Source organism: Juglans regia, chromosome 9, assembly GCF_001411555.2.
Source record: "Juglans regia cultivar Chandler chromosome 9, Walnut 2.0, whole genome shotgun sequence".
Classification (NCBI taxonomy): Eukaryota; Viridiplantae; Streptophyta; class Magnoliopsida; order Fagales; family Juglandaceae; genus Juglans; species Juglans regia.
Genome location: NC_049909.1, coordinates 19,101,891 through 19,118,961, shown reverse-complemented (window position 1 = coordinate 19,118,961; position 17,071 = coordinate 19,101,891). Strand labels below are relative to the sequence as shown.

Sequence of the window (17,071 nt, the reverse complement as noted above, 5' to 3'; positions counted from 1 at the left end):
CACTCAATTTCTGCAACGTGGTAACTCTAGCCCATTGACCTTTTATAATTTCACCACAAGCACCAACTCAATCTCTGCACCTAGGTAGCTTCAAAAATCATTATGGCCAACGAGCACGTCTACATCAATGAACTTAACAATATTTGAACATGAGCAAAATATTATGATAGAGGTTTGTTTATTAAGAGATTATTGATCTTCAATATAATGAAGACGACAACTTTGGCCTCTCTCCATGACCTAGAAATCATGCATATTATATTCTATATATACTTAGGGCTTGAGCGTGTCATTTAGAGAGTCCAAACCTTAATGAAAAAGTAAATCTCGGTATTTTCACTTGAGAAAACTTGTTGTCTAATTTTTTTATCGTTATATTGTCGATCTCTTTTGATCTCGTAAATATTGGAATTTGAAGGTTCTTGTGAATATGAATTTGTAAATAATTGAGTTATTTTCGAACAACACCAATATCACCTCAATTTGATATGGAAATCAAAAGGGATGACCAATTTACTTCAACTAGGTCAATCTTATTAGATCTTACGAATTTGCAATCTTTCCACTTTTTATTCCAATTGCAACCTAACAAGTCTAAATCTGACAAACTATTTTATAAGTAGGAAAAAGTCAAAACAAGGGCACGCAATCTGATACAGGGTAGAAGCTCAGCTGCTCAGCTCTACTGTTAAATGAAATTAAGAGGGGAAAAAAAAGATTACCCTATTCGATACTCAGAAGAGGGAAAGAAAGTAGTAGTATAGGAAGAGGAAAAACATAGATGAACAAAACATAAAATTAAACTTCTGTTATGTGGAGGGTAGGTAGAGTTTGAAAAGGCTAGACATTGCCGGAGCAAGAGGAACCACTAATACACTGGATGCTTACTTCATTCTACCTCTGAGTATCAAACTTATTCAACAAAAGAAAATGCAAAGCAAAGAACATGAACATCGCCTTCCTGTCAAACATAAATATTTACATCCCAAGTTCGATAGATGCACCATTATTGTCACCAAGAAAAGCCATATAAGGGTTTACCAAGAAAAAGAAGCGATAACAAAAGAAAACTGATTTTTTTTCCTTCTTTCGGGTAATTGGATGGCTATGATGAGCTTGATTAATAGCTAGTATAGACACGAGATATCCCGAGATTATTTTACAGTGGAATGAAGAAAACGCAAGAATACCAAACTCTCTACTCAGCTTCGGACATCCAACACCTCAGATTGTTCACTGATGGCATTCATAGCCCTCCTGAATACTGCCTCAACTTCACAATACTTAGATTCTATCAATTGGTTCTGTCCGGTCCTGCACAGCTAATCGCTCCGAGACATCAGCCAGTGACTTGAGGTTGCACTTGATAAGGGCCTCCACAAAGTAGCAAGTTTCATCCTTGGTATTCCCATCCGGAACATCTACCACAAATGATTCGATCACTAATGTCCCTGGCCTCCCATCGATTATCTCTGGATGGACGGTAATGACAGAAAAGTAATTCTGCAAGAGTGAGGAAAGAGGGGCAAAGGGTTGGAGCACTAAAATGAATGTTCTATGCCAACATCAATAGGTCTACCGCACAACGAATGTATAAGATACGATAAAAAAAAAAAAGGGAAATGAATTTGTTTGAATAGATAGGACAAGCTATAAGTAAAACATGATTTGGTCAAAGCCATAAATTCATCACATGCACAAGTGAAAGATATAGGGTTCAGTTGAGGTGCTCTAGGACGATAGGCATATAAAATTCAAAGCCTATCGATACTTAAAACGAAAAGAAATGCCACTGTATTGAAAACAAGGCCATTTTGAGGCTGTTTCATGGACGAGTACATTTATTAGCTATAACTTTTGACAATTGATTATAAGTAAATTATTATATAGTTTCTTACTTACACTTTCCCCCATATTCTTAATATCCTGTAAAACCCCATTTCATGGTTCAAAAGGCCTATCTTAACCCAGCCGTTTCTTATAGTAGCGCCAATAGTCAAATCTGGTCTGATCTTCAAGCTATTTATACTGTCTAAAAGAGTGGAGAAAAAGATGATACTTGATGTTCACACAAATCTATCTCTCAATCACTTGTGACAGAATTATGCATTTCTGAACCTTTATCCTTGCAGTAATAGACAGCAGGGTATCCTGAATATCACCTAACTAATTTGTGGGGTAAACAAGCAATGCTTCCACATATTCCAGGACATCAACCGAAAATGAAGAACAAAAAAAAGTTGAGTCTCGCCAAAACTATGGATAAACAGCGACAGTTTAAACATCTTTATTTATATTTTAAGAACCTCAACCCGATTCACCAATGGACCGAAAGATTCTCAAACGAAAAGAAAGGATCAAATTTATACCTTCAGCCTGTGATCTCCTCCAACGATCCTCATGCTAAAGATATGCTCCTCATCATCTAAAAGCTCCAATCTTTCCGTGCTAGTCGTGGCTGGCAATCCCGACTTAACATTCACCTGTCTAACGCTCCCGATCTGAAGGTCACCCTGCACAATGCACCTGCTAACAAACGGCTTGTACTTCTGCGGCTGATCGAATCGCCTCACCAAAGACCAAACCTATTGCCCAAACACCAACAATCAATCACAAAGTAACAAATATCATCCAATCCCTCCTTCTCGGCTTTCAAGAACTAGTATTTTATAATTTGTTTTTCTTGTTTTGCTCAATAAAACAATATCATTAAAAAGTTCCAATTCCTTTGAATTAAAGATTAATTTCTTTTACAAATAAAATCCACTACTTTCCATGACAATATGCAAACTAAGGCGATGATCTTGGATCTGCATGCGGGTCTTTGTGAAATCACAAGACCTTGAGGAAAACAAGAAGAAATAAAACTAACATATTACATAGAAAGAAATGGAGCTTACTAGAGGAACTGGGGCTTTGATGTGCTTGACAAGGGACTTGCTACACTGGTGCTCTTTGATCTCGTGCCGGTGGTGCCTCCTAACATACTCGTCCTCCATCTTGCAGTACCCGTTGCTGTTCGTGGCGATATGGTCATTGGTCACCATCACGGACCACGGTGACTAGAGGGAAAAAGAACAAAAAGAAAAAAGAAGCTCCCCAGAATAATCAATACTGTATCTAACCGGAAACCGGTGATCAGTTGATTTAGCCAATCGTTCGAAAATCGCCGGAAAATGGATGGTTTACGAAGAAATGGGATTAGGAAGGTCGACAGAAGCGTCCAAAATGCACCGCCACTGGAAGCTCCAATAGCGAAAGGTCCAGAGCCTCACTCTTTGGCAACCCAATCCCGTTTGCCGGACTGATAATATTAAAAAAGAAAACATGGCACGTCTTGAATGCGCTTCATTTTAATAGTATTTGTTTCATATTCTTGGGCTTAAAACGTAAAATCGATCGCTCATCGCCCCATTACAGGTCGGATGCCTCATTTAACGCTTTGCATTGCAGGCCCATTTCCCGAGGGAGAGACTTGGTTTCTTTGACTTGCATCTATCTCCAATGGCTGTACATGTTATAAAAAAAAATTTATTCTTTGTACATTTTTTTCATCGCCATTTCATCCTTGTATAACGTGTAATTAGATAGTAGACTCATAATAAATAATTTTTAATTATCTATTATTATATTATAAGATAACGAAAAGATAATAAAAAAAATGATGATGAGTAACAACTCTCATTTTATAAAAAATTGAGTAATGCTTTTTATTTTTCTTTTAATTTCGATCTTTTCATCATTTGATCGTGTTGTGTCAAGGATCGATAAAATAAATAGATGGATAGCAATTTTCAAAAAAATCACATGCATATATTTAAAGAGCAATGATAAATAAAGTTATTCATCATTTATTTTTTTATTATTTTATGATATGATATTAGATGATAAGTTCACAAGTGAAATATAATAAATAATATTCAATCATTTAATGTCACATCATGAGATAATGAGAGAGTTATGATAATTGAGATGATGAGTAGCATTTCTTATAAATGATAGTTACAATCGTGATTGCATAAGTATCGTATAATTATTTTAAAATAAATAAATAAATACGAGACTTACATGAAAAAAAAAAAATTAAATTTTTAATAATAAATTTAACTGTTTTTCAAAATGACTACACAATATTATACGTAATATTACTCATATTTAAAGGCTTTAATAGTTTGGCTAATAAGATAAGATAAAGAATTTTAAAAACTTCTTATAATTTTCTCATCAAACATTACTTAAACACAAAATAATAATAATTTCAAATCTTGAACTTTCTCATCTAATCAATTATCTAATAATTACAACATTTATAAATATCAAAACAAACATAAAAATTAATATAACTTTTTAAAACTTTAAGATAAAAATAATATTAAAAAATAATTTTGAGATAATTTTTTAAATTTTTATTTAACTTTTCATTTAAACATTTTTAAATTTAATAAAATATATTAATTCAAATTATTGCATTATTATTTATATATATTTCAAATTACAAATGAGGTCTAATTATGTTAAAATATTATTTGTTGACTATCACCCAAAATATTGCGCCGCCAATTTGGAGGTTCTACGACAACCACAGAAAAAAATTGGAAATTGTATCCAATCTCGAGTGGGGGAAGTCGCGACCCATCAATCCTTCCGCGGAGGTGGAGATGGGATAGGATGCGTGAGATGAGTTGGATGGGAAATGAAGAAAGACAAGTCGAAGTGAAATTCCATGACATGGAGTGGTTGCAACGAGACAAAAGCTAGAGCGCGAGTAGCCAGCTGCATAGATAGAGCACTGACGTGGAGTTGCAAGTCAGTAGAAGTGGTGATGACGTGGCAGTATAGGTGTGGAAAGTGGAAGAATGAGAAAACGGTCAAAATAAACCGTTCTTCTGTATATAATCTTTAGATACAACTGATATATAATCGTTTATGTCACGTCAAATTTAAAATGAATTATTTCTTTTTTATCAGTTCAATCTTTCTATCATTAATTCGGTCTTTACGTAGAGAGGGGAGGGGGGCGAATGAAAAATAAAAAATATCAACCTATATTCTCAATATACAGTATTAAGTTGAAAAAAAAGAAAAAAAAAAAAATTTAAGGTGTACTGCAGCCTCCCGCTTATGCCCAGCATTACCCGTGGAAGAATATTTTCCATCATTCGGGCTTTCTTTCATCGAGACTCCTGTCAACTTTCTCCGGCCCAATTATCTAACAGAAGTTCAGCCCAAGTCCCCAGGTTTTTCCGCCGAAAGAGACACACTCTCCCTCTTCTCTTCCCACCATTTCAAAATCCCATCCCCGATCCTGCGGTCACGACTCACGACCATCGGCTCCGATTACCCTTGAAATCGGCTTTCGTAAGCATCGTTTTGTGATTTCTTCAACTGATTTGTCAAGCTTTATATCAATATTGATTGTAATGCTTCTTCCTCCATTGGGGTTAGGGTTTATTACCTTGGTGAGGTTAATTTGATCTGTTATTTCCTTTACAGATTAATCCTGATTGTCATTTTATGTTTATGATTAATTAGATTTGGAAATATGAAACAATGCAGTTTTTTAATTGGAGAATCGATATAGCTCTCAAATATGACCAGAGCCGAAATCGAAAACGCAAGGGAGGACATGGTTACCGAGTGTAAACCTGACAATTTGATAGTGTTTCCCGTGACGGTCATTGCTTAACTTTGTCTCGCATAAGAATTGTTGTACTTAACCCAATAAAAGTTTTAGTTTTAAGGTGCAAAATGTGCTAAGTTCAACCTTATAACTCTGATCAAAGTTGCCATATTCCTCTTAGAATGCATACTGGCCATAAATTTCCAGCCCCCCTCCCCCCAACTCCGGTGGAGAAGCAGCTTGTTTCCTTATATTGTAAGGTAACCAACTTTTGAATTTACTAAAATAGGCACAATTTAACTGCAAGTTCGACCACGAGGGCTTGTTTGTTTGACTTGCATTTCTTTCCACGGATTATTATAAATTCTGATGATGTTAGGTACTGCTGCTCAATAGCTGATGTTTAAGTGGACTGCTAGCCAACAATGACAGTTGCTATCAAAGGAATCGATACTTCCCTCAGAAGTTGGGTTGATATTTGTTCTCTTCCTTGGAGAAAAGAGGGGGAGAAAGACTAATTGGTATCTGATCTTGTATGTTCAATTGTCAGGTGGGTATCAGATCTTACACGGATTGTATTTTAGAGGAGCACAATAGGAGCGGCTTCTTAGCTCTTTTTAAACAGTTAAATCTTAGAGGGGTTATATTTAGAGATATGATACTAGAAAGTTACTTTCTCTACTATAAATTTCCACTAACAATAATGAGGTTTAATATAAAGCGACAGGAGCTACTCGCTATTAATTTTAAATAAGTTTTTGAGATCTGAAAGTAACACAGATTCATGTCTTTTGTCTAACTAAAAGCTATGATGTAGAGATGATCTCAAACATGCCTCTTATCTCTTCACTCTATTCATAGGAAAACTCGGTCATATATGTCAATCTGAATATCACCCGTTTTAATCCTACGTTGCAGATGATTTTGGTTTTAATCGTATTCGTATTCCGTGGGTATATAGTGGTCCGCGTAGTGTTCATTGTTGGGCTTGTAATGGGAAAAGCTAGAAAGTTATACAACCCACACACACACATCAATTTCCTACTGTATTGTCATCACTCCTGCAGGTTGACAAATGAACAGAGAGCATCTGTTGCTGAACATGTCTACTGCCTTCTCTTATGCACATTCTTGAAGCACCATGTACATATATAAACCCCTCTTCCTTAATTAGATATTCTATGGAAGCATCTAGTTTTACAGAAGGAAGAACTTATCAAAAAAAAAGTTTTACAAAAGGAAGCACCAGTTTCCTACGAATTCATGAAATACTGCAGAAGGAGATACTAAATCCCTACAACACAAAACTGCAACACTCAAAACATTCCCTGACTTGGTAAGTGTTTCTCTATTTCATCGCCACGTATCTGGCTATCAGGATTCCTTTAGGAACTGATACGATCGGAAACTTGACAAACATATGCTGGCAGACCCCATTTTATTTAAAGTCAAAATTCTGGTTTGAGCGCACATTCTAGTTTCCTCTGGTATGTTCTGCTGCAATTATGTTGCAATAATGCTCGCCCAGAAAACTACATGCTATGTGTCACCATTTAGCGGAACATCTATCATTTTCCCAACTGTTAAAAGGTGACTATGCATATGAAGTTTTATATTGTGCCCATTCTGAATGGTTGCTGCCAAATATATATCAGTCTTCATAAGAAAGATGCTAGGAATTTCTCATTGTTCAGTGGACTTTTGTGTTGTTATCAACAAGTAATTACGCACCTAATCTTGCATGATACCCTATAAACTGTTTCCCTGACGAAAGTGCATCCATTTTTCAGATGCAATATAACAAGGGTCTAAAGATTTAATTCAGTCCAAGTCCCTGTCTTGCTTGCGTGCAGATAGGGGCATTTTGTATTGTCCATTATTCCCTAGGGGATAGGCCCTCTAACCTGCAATCAAGCACTTAGGTTCACTTTTATTTTTTGGGATATCCCTTGGTTTTGCGGCCTCTCATCATACATCGAAGTATGGGAGCCGAAAATTCCCAACTTCTCAAAACGAATAAAAAGCTGCGGGGGTTCGGTTCCAATGCGTTTGTCGTTCTAATCTAAAGAAGCATGCATCACGGTCTTTATCAGTTGTAGTATGGGCAATAGAGTCGGCCACACAAACAGGACCTGGACCACCTCCTCCCACAAGGCTTTCTTATTTTTGAGGAAGCATGGAATCGAATATAATCCGTGGAACGTGGCTGGATCTTACTCTCAATATGTATGACAAACCGTATTGCTCTCTGTTATCCGTCATGTAAAAGGGCATATTTTGCCCACTCTTGTCGAAGCAAATTTAAATCGACATCTTGATTAAGTTGTAGTTTATTGGCATGGTAAGCCTCTTAGAATATCCATCCATTAATTATATCAACCATTTATCGTACGTTTTTAAACTTTTAACACAACCGACAATTAGTCAGGGGCTAGCTCTTGCGAAGAGAAATACTTGACTTACAAAAAGAACTCACAACTTCTCTCAACTCATCTCAACTCATCATTATAATTTTTTCAAATCCCAACACAAAATATAATAAACAATTCAACTTTTTCAAATCCTAAAATAATAATAATAATAATAAATAATATTCTAACAATATTTTATTATCTCAACTCAACTCAACTCACTTCAACATCCAAACGCAACCTTAAAAGGAAGTCTTTCTAGTTCAAGTATTTTGAAATGACATTCAAATCTACTTTACCGTTAAAAGAGGTATACAATTTTATATGCCACATAAAGTTATATAAGTTAATAAAATGGGGAGTGTTGTAGCGATAAATAAATTACACAAAAGTAATTCAATATATTGATGTGATTTCATGTGATTTGTTATGTCTATTTTATAATAAAAATAATTTTGTAATCTAATGAATCACAACAAATCATGTCAGTTTGTGGTATTTTTTATATTCTCTCGATGGCTTTATAGTACATTAACATATGTTCCGAAATACATTAGTATTAATTGGTCTAGAAATTGTATTTTGTATTTCGGGGGTCGGGGCGTTATTATAATAATAAATCTTCACAACCTCCTCACACTCCACACTTTACAATTTTTTAAATTTTTATTATTTTTTTCTTTTATCAAATATTTATTATATGAATAATGAATAAAAAATTTGAAATAATTTTAAAAAAATTAACAAAAAAAATTAAAAAATTAAAAAATTAAAAAAAATATGGAAGGTAGAATGTGATGGAGGTTGTGTAGCAAAATTCTTATTATAATGGCTCTTCTTCGTGGCCTGATCTTTGATTTTAGAAAAACAAAATCTAGAAACTGTGGACTTTATTCCAGAACTCGAAAACATGGCAACATAACTAAAAGTAGCCCCCAGGATTCACATATGAAATCCCTTTGTGCATGGCAGCGAGTACTTCTTACAAAATATTCTTAATGCCTTCGTACTAAAAGGCAGAAGGCTAAGACATAACCAAAAGTTATAACAACCCTTTACTCAGCTACAAGTAGCCCTACAAAATTCTAAGGCTAACACTGTTAACTCGGAACAATAAAGAAATTGCCTACAGAGCCCCCACCAACACTAACATTTACACTTTAAAAAACCCTGCTTAACATCCAATGAAATACCTCTAAAATCCTAAATCCACCCAACAATTTTCACCAATTCAGCTCGAGAAACAAAGCACTCTTCTAATTAGCGAGGAATTCCCAGATCAATTCGGGATCGAAAGACGGCATCGTCGCCAGCGAACATCCTTCTAATTCAGGTTCCTCTGCCACTGAGATTGGGCAGCCTGTTGAAACCGAGGTCGGTGAATTCTCGCACTTCAAAAACTCGTCCTCAGATACTTCTGATGATAACAATTCGCTGCTCCAATTATCACCCAGATCCAATGGCGACACCGGGAACGATGACGTAGATGACGACGGAGACGATTCAACCTTCATTGCCTTCTCAATCTCATTGCCATGACTCCCAACACTTGCTCTGCTTTTCTTCGCATTCTTTTTAGCTCTCTCTCTTTTCACCTTCTGACAAATCGCTTGGATTTTAGCATCCACCAAGCTTTTCAAAGCACTCAACTTTGCAGAGTCTCCGAAACCTAGCATACTTGGGTCAGTAAGATTTGGGAAATTCAAGCGCGCATATTCTCCACGAAGCTTATAAGCAGCACGGTCGTAGGCGTAAGCAGCGGCTTCGGCCGTGTCATAGGTACCCAACCAGACTCTCATTCTGTTCTGGGGTAGTCTAATCTCGGCCACCCATTTGCCCCAGTGCCTCTGCCTTACTCCTCTGTATAGCTTTTTCTTGCATGGATTTATGTAACCGCTTGTGCTGCTTGTGCAGGCAGAGCTCTGAAATGGGTAAGCCACCGAACTGAGAGTAAACGCACCGTTTCCTCGGCTTTCCTGGCAGAACCTCTGGAGAAGATCTCTCTGGCGGAGGTATACCGAGGAACCTAGAGGCTCAGAAACCGAGCTGGTGATGGTGTTTGATGGAGGGCAACGAGAGAAAATTGAGTCCAGAGTGTTGGTGCCACCTGTTAATATGAGTTCCGATAAAGATGATCGGAGATCGGCACCGACGGTGAACGTAAACGGAAGGTTTTGGTCTGGGATTGTCTCCATAGTTAATGGAATTTTTTTCCGAGTGCTTTTTTTCGTGAAAATTGGAACAGAAAAATTTTGTTATAAAAACAATGCGTAGGAAACAAGGCCACTAAAAATTGGTCCTTTATTCCCTGAGAGATGGTGAAAATTAGCTAAGGAAGGCAAAGAAAACAAAAATGGCGAAGGTTGAAGACAGTTTTATATTCTTTCCTTACATAAAACAGAGGGGATGAAAAAGGAAAGAGGAAAGAAAATTGAACTTTAGTTCGGAAACAGAGTGATCCAAGGAGTTGTGGATAACTGAAGAAGAAGGAACGTTGGGTGGGTTTCAGAAGGAAAAGCTTACTGGAGGAAAGGAGTCGCCATGAGAGAAAACAGAAGCATTAGAAGTTTTGGAACTCAAGAGAACGAGGACTGGATGGGCTTTTATTTTTCCTGCTATTGAAGAAGAAGGATTTAGAATCACTGTATTGAGAAAAGATTGAACTCCGGCATCAGTGTATTTATAGCTGTAGACTGCAGGGTAGAGCCCTCCTTCATTGATTTTCTTTAAACTTTCTCTCTGTTCATAACAGCAAAAGTCCAAAGTGGTTAGAACTCCAGTCCAATTTACAGAGTGGCCTCTTACGAAATGACTTCGATGCCCTTCATGTGAGTGGTCAAAATCTAAAACGTAATGCAAATGGCTTGTATAAGAGAATTAGTATTGGTCTATGCATATGTATATGCAAAGTCATATTTGCATAATATGACTCTAAAATCTTCTACATTGATTTATGCATATCTAAATATTTAGCTATCTATGAATAGTACTTATCCAAATTTGGATAACCACTATTCACTCTACAAATCATATTTAAATAATTATTTATCTCTCCTCCCACTCTCTCTCACACAATCCTTTCATTTTCTCCCTCCTTCAACATCAAAACAAACCTTCACTTGCATATTCATTTTATTATTATAATATATTATATATATTTTTTTCATTTTATTATATTTTTAATATATTATTATTAAAAAATTATATTTTTTATTATTACATTTGTATTATTAATCTCAAATGTATGTAGTGGATGTTAATTGCAAAATATATATAAAAAATTGATTTTAGCAAAAAAGTAATAATAATAAATTTTATTTTGTCTCAAATATGCATAAGCTAATGTGGAAATTTTGCTTGAATGACAAAGTGGATATGCAAAAGAGATAATTTTGCATATGCATATGCATAAACCAATGCTAATGTTTTAAAAGCACTCTTATTGGATTAACTAAAGTTAAAGTATATTTTTGATAAATGCAAGATGAATTTAACATTTAGCTATTACATTCACATAAGTTTCTACATTGGAATAGCCATTTTTTCATTATATGACAATAAAATAATATAAGATGAATTTAATTTTGACTATTCACATCAAATCTCCAAATTGGATTATCCATTTATTCATTATATAATAATGAGTAATTAATAATTTTGAAAATTTTTTAATTTTTTTAATTATGAATTTATTTTATTTTATCATATTTTACTATTCATAATATTATATATTAATTAGTAATTGTATTCTAATTATATTTTTTCAATTGTCATTTAAAATGGAGAGAGAAATAATTAATATTAAAAAGAAAGAGAAAGAAATAATATAAAATGGATTTGATGAATGAATAGTGTGTTCCAAATTTGAAAATTAGTTTGAATATTACTATAGTTATATTCTAAATATTTGAAATATAGTTAATTCAATGTGAGCAATTTATTGACCTAATAGCTAAATTCTCATAGAATTTAGCTTTTAGCTAATCCAATGAGAATACTCTAAATGAAGCAATTTCCATATTCATGCAAACTGATGGAACAGTCTCTTCTATAATTTTTATAAATTTTAAGAACTCATACTAAATTTAAAAAAAAAGAAAGAAAAATTACATACTACCGAACCACTCTCTAAGGTAAGATTTAGATAGTGAGATAAGATAAAATAAGATGATTTTAAATAAAATTTAAATTTTAAATAAATATTATTTTTAATATTATTATTATTTTTAGATTTTAAAAAATTAAATTATTTATTATATTTTAAATAAAAATTTTAAAAAATTATAATGATAATATGAGATGAGTTAAAATAATTCTTTGATACAAATGCAAGTGATAAATTATTATTTATTAAGCATAATCCAAAAGGATGAAAGTTTATTAAGTTATAAAAATAAAATGATAAATAAATATGTGTTGATGTATTACGTAAAATTATAAAATAAATATAACGCATTAGTTTATAAATATATTTTTATAAAATCGCTTAAATTATTATTGTTTGACGGCAATAACTTGAGGGGTATTGTAGTAATTGTGGAAGCACCAATACTCGTAATGAAGACAGTGAATCATGAGGAGGATCGAGTGTTGATCCGGGTTTCTCAGTTTGATTCCGTGTGGTCCCAGTGGACCGTACTACCCTCCAAATTTCTCTCTGTTTCTCTGATGATGACGATGCTGCTGCTGTCGTTCATTAAAGATAACCTTTTTTAATTTATGACATACACAGTCAGTTTCGTCTAAAGTCCACGGCATCATACCTTATGTGCCACGCGTCCTCCCTTTCCCCCAAAACGGATCTGCTTTTTGTTTCGTCTCGTGCCATGAGAAACTGTTTCCCAGCTCACTCGGCTCGGCTAAGGCCTGGTTCGTTTTTATAATCTTCTCAATTCATCTAATCTAGATTATGTTTAGTTATAAGATTCAGCTAAGTTCAACTCAGTTCAGTTTATTTTTAAACTGAATTTAATATCTAAATATTCAATTCTCAAATTATTAAATTTATCTCAATTAAAAATCTCTTTACACTTGAGACTCATAATCTTTTTTAATTTAACACATCTTTATATATGAGACTCATAACATTTTTCAATTTTTCATAAAAAGTATTAAATTAATCTTAACATCTAAATAAATTTTAAACTTAGTTTAAATAGGTCTCACGTAACTTCATTCACTACTCAACTCACTATTATTTATAAAGAACTGAGCTCAGCTCAGTATTCAAATGTAGCCTTAATCATTTCAACTTTATCAAATTATCACACAAAATAAAATAAAAAATTCAAGTTTTTTAAATTCTAAAATAAAAATAATATTAAGAAAATATATTATAACAATATTTTATTCAATTTTTAATTTTAATGTCAACTCATTTAATCTCATCTGTGAAAATAAACGAGTAATATATTATAATATTTAGGGCACGTATATATATATTTATAATTTTGTTATGAATTCATTTATGAATTTTTCTATGATTAGATATTTATTTTAATTTATTAACATACTAAGCATTTTTTAAATTAATATATAAAAAATTTATTTCTAATTCTTTTGTACAATTTAAACGAGTCTCACGTCAAGTAACTTATATTTTACTTGTGTAATCTAAGTATAATGTGTCCTCTATTTTGTTTTGATTTACAAAATGTAAGCATTAAAATTGTGAATAGAAAAATATTTTGATTACAAAGAGATCTTATAAAAATAAATTTATAAATTAAAGTGATTTGTTTTAGTGTTTTAAATTATAAAATTATTTTTATTATAAAATAAATCGAACGTTAATTTATAAATTTGTTTTTATATATTTTGTTTTGTAATTTTAACACTTATCTTGTGAATCCTACGTGTCCAAAATTATTTATTTGGCTCTTGAACTCATGAAAAGACAAGCTGCTTAAGCTAGTTGAGCCATAGGGAGAGATCTGTGATAAGCCAAGAGGGTGACTTTCCTTGATCGACCTGTTCTTCATTCCCATGCAAGGGTTATCAAAATGAGAAAAAGGAGTGGGACCCGTCCAAGTATGGTGCAACAAAGACGTAAAGGTCGACTTGAAAAGGTAAGACTGGGCAACTGGACGATAGACTTTCGAAACAATGCTCGTGAAATTAAGGACAACCCCCCATCCTCTCTCTCCCTATGCCCCCCCCACCCTACAAAAGTTTCTCTCTGTTTCTTTTTTTTCTCCCTCTTTTTTGCTTGCATGTGAACAGACCTAACTGCAGCTTCCCAGAAGTCAATCCTCCCATATGGTTCGCTCCGTTTTTCAGTACGCCTTGGCCCTTTCTGTGCCTTTAGCATGGAATCTCTTGCTGTCCTTCAATTTTTCCATCTTCACACCGACGTTTCAAGCTTAGCTACGTTTTATTATTGCCTTTTTTATTTTATTTTTTTAGAATGTATGTTGTTTTATCTTGATTCTAATAAAATTAACATGAAAATGATGATAAAATATCGATAAATATAAATTATTAAATTTATTTATTTTCACAATCTTAAAATTTTAAAATAAATAATAATTTCACGTAGTGTAGGATATAATTTTTATGAATACTAAGTAAATATTTATATTTAGTTAACTTAAATTCAAATAAAATAAATAAAGCTTAGATTTAGAATATAATAAAATTCAAAGTTTGACCAACTCAAAAAGGTGTGTTTTGGCCGTATGCGGACTTGGTCGCCATAAAGCCATCCGGCGACGCCGACTAGCTACTTACGTGGTCCTCGCTCAAGGACCCGACACGCATTACCCATTCTGGTTCTAGAGCTTCACTCAAACCTGCCCCACGTTGTCGTCTCGTGAATTATTTCACCGCCAACAACAAATTAGGATTCCAAATATCTCCTGCAAGAGAAAGGAAAATCACAATACTTTTCATAATTTATATAATTATTTTTTAAAATGAGAAATATTATTTTATAAAAATATTCTTATTTTAAAATATAATTGTGAAAATATATTATTACTCCCAGCAGAACAACGGCCTCGTCTGTGATAGAAAAAATGACGTCATGCTGACCAGAAGGGCTGGGTCTATTGGAGCCTCCCACATGGGCCCAAAGCCCATGTGGTGGAGATCTGTCAGGAGGTAGGTGATTGGGTCACACGGAAAGGGTCCCCCCACGTACAGTCGGGACAGACTCTGTATGGGTGTGAACCACATCTAAACGCATGGCTACTTTGGACTCTGGCACATTGTAACATGGGGTTTCTCTTTTGCCCTTTTCAATTTTCATATTTATAGTCATACTTATTTATGCCATATATTTTATTTAGTTTTCTAGTTATTTACGTTGTTTATAATATGTCATATTAATTAATATAATTAAAAATAATCAAATATAAGATGAACATGAGGTTTGAATTGTGCTCCATCAGTTCAATATCAATTATCTATAACAATCAGAAATTTAAAAAGAAAACAATTAATTATGCAAAATAATCAAAATAATGGTTTTTTTTTTAGAAATATTTTGACTACAAATATATTTTAAAAATAAATATATAAATTAACGTAATGTGATATGTTAAATTATAAAATTATTTTTATTATAAAATATATCTAATATATCTCATTAACTCATCTCAATTTATAAATTTAATTAATTTTTTTGTTCCGATGAATGGATGTTATCAGGCTATTTATGGTGATCCTCCAGTTATAACGACTTCGATGTGTTAATATTTTTGACATGGCCTACAATTGTGGGGCTGTCCTAGAATGGCGAAGAAATGGGACTAAAAGCTGCCATGTGAATAAGAGATTAAAAAAAAAAAAAAAAAATCTTATGTTGGACCATCAACATCCAACTCATGGCCCAAAATCTTTCAGAAAAGGCAAACGCATTTCCCAGATTCACATTCATCGGAAGTACAATGTTATGATTTCGGGGGAAAGCCAACTTCTTTGCACCGTGGCTTGGATTTGATTGTGCATGAAATTAGATCCTAATGAAGTCAGTGTGTAAAGACAGTGAGGATAAACTGTTTGTGAAAAGGCCTCAATCACCTTTCAGTTTTTCATTTTCTCGTATTTTCTTTAGTACATACGCTGGCCAATATATAGATATAATTTCTATACAGAATTCCTTCTAATCACATTATGACACCTAGCTATTCTATTACAAGATATCCTTCTATTGCAAGATATCCTTGTAGAACTTTAGCAAGTGTTCCAGAAACTTCCCTTTGACTATGTTGTTCTGAGGCAGGAAAATCTGCTGCCTTAACAGATCCATCTCTTTAATTTTAATTATATTAAAAAAAAGGTTTCAGGCTTTGTTGAAAGCTTTGTGCTCTTATCAGATTCAGACCCTGAAAAGGTAGGGTAAGTTGACGTTGAATGTATGCAGCACCGACGCACGCCACATGGATATGTCTGTGGATGTAACGAAGGTCATCGATATCATCGATCTGGTTGGGGAGTTTGTTGAAACAATCAGATTAAGGTACATCACGTATATATTACATTGTCAGAGATGAGCTTATGTCGGTTTCTCGATCTGCTTGTTTTAGTCCGGTTCTCATGTTCCACAACGCGTGAGTAAAATATGCCTTTAGAACGTAACAATCAGAGCCATAGATAGAATGTTGAAATAGCAGACATCACAACTTTCGTTTTATGAAATAATCAAAAGTAAATAAATGATACTTAAAAAATATGAGACTTATACAATGAGAAATAAGAAAACTATTTATTCACTTACTCATTTGATCGAATCGAATAAGCATATGTAGTATGAAGACATGCTATGGTGGATTTTTATTTCTTAAAGAGCATATGTCTTTATTAACACCGTACAAATCTTAGTCTAGCCACTTTTTAAGTGTCTAACTCGAGTTCTCGAGTTCTTCCATTTGCTCACCTTCAAAGCATCAAAGAGGATCTCGCATCTGGTTAACATGTGAATATTTACATATGCCTAAGTGGTTTTTCTAAACGATTTTCTTTTGACTTTTCTCATAAGACAATATTCACATGTGAGCAAGATGACCTTGCGTGAGATTGCCTATCAGACATTCTCTAG

At 33.7% G+C, this 17,071-nt stretch overlaps 2 protein-coding genes and 1 long non-coding RNA gene across 3 annotated transcripts; 1 reads left to right on the top strand and 2 right to left on the bottom strand.

The window, feature by feature from the left end:
* Positions 1-931: 931 nt before the first annotated feature.
* LOC109010128 (abscisic acid receptor PYL8-like) lies at positions 932-3,381 on the bottom strand. The gene is made up of 3 exons (XM_018990847.2): positions 2,901-3,381; positions 2,370-2,585; positions 932-1,503 (listed from the first exon to the last, which is right to left on the bottom strand). The coding sequence occupies exons 1-3, from the start codon at positions 3,045-3,047 to the stop codon at positions 1,285-1,287; spliced, it is 582 nt and encodes a 193-aa protein (XP_018846392.1). The 5' UTR covers positions 3,048-3,381; the 3' UTR covers positions 932-1,284.
* Positions 3,382-5,158: 1,777 nt separating this feature from the next.
* Positions 5,159-6,272, top strand: LOC109010127. The gene is made up of 3 exons (XR_001999163.2): positions 5,159-5,459; positions 5,557-5,880; positions 6,000-6,272. It is a non-coding gene; the product is annotated as an uncharacterized LOC109010127 (long non-coding RNA).
* Positions 6,273-8,872: 2,600 nt separating this feature from the next.
* LOC109010126 (ethylene-responsive transcription factor ERF061) lies at positions 8,873-10,713 on the bottom strand. The gene has a single exon (XM_018990846.2). The coding sequence runs from the start codon at positions 10,224-10,226 to the stop codon at positions 9,288-9,290; it is 939 nt and encodes a 312-aa protein (XP_018846391.1). The 5' UTR covers positions 10,227-10,713; the 3' UTR covers positions 8,873-9,287.
* Between the last annotated feature and the right edge of the window lie 6,358 nt (positions 10,714-17,071).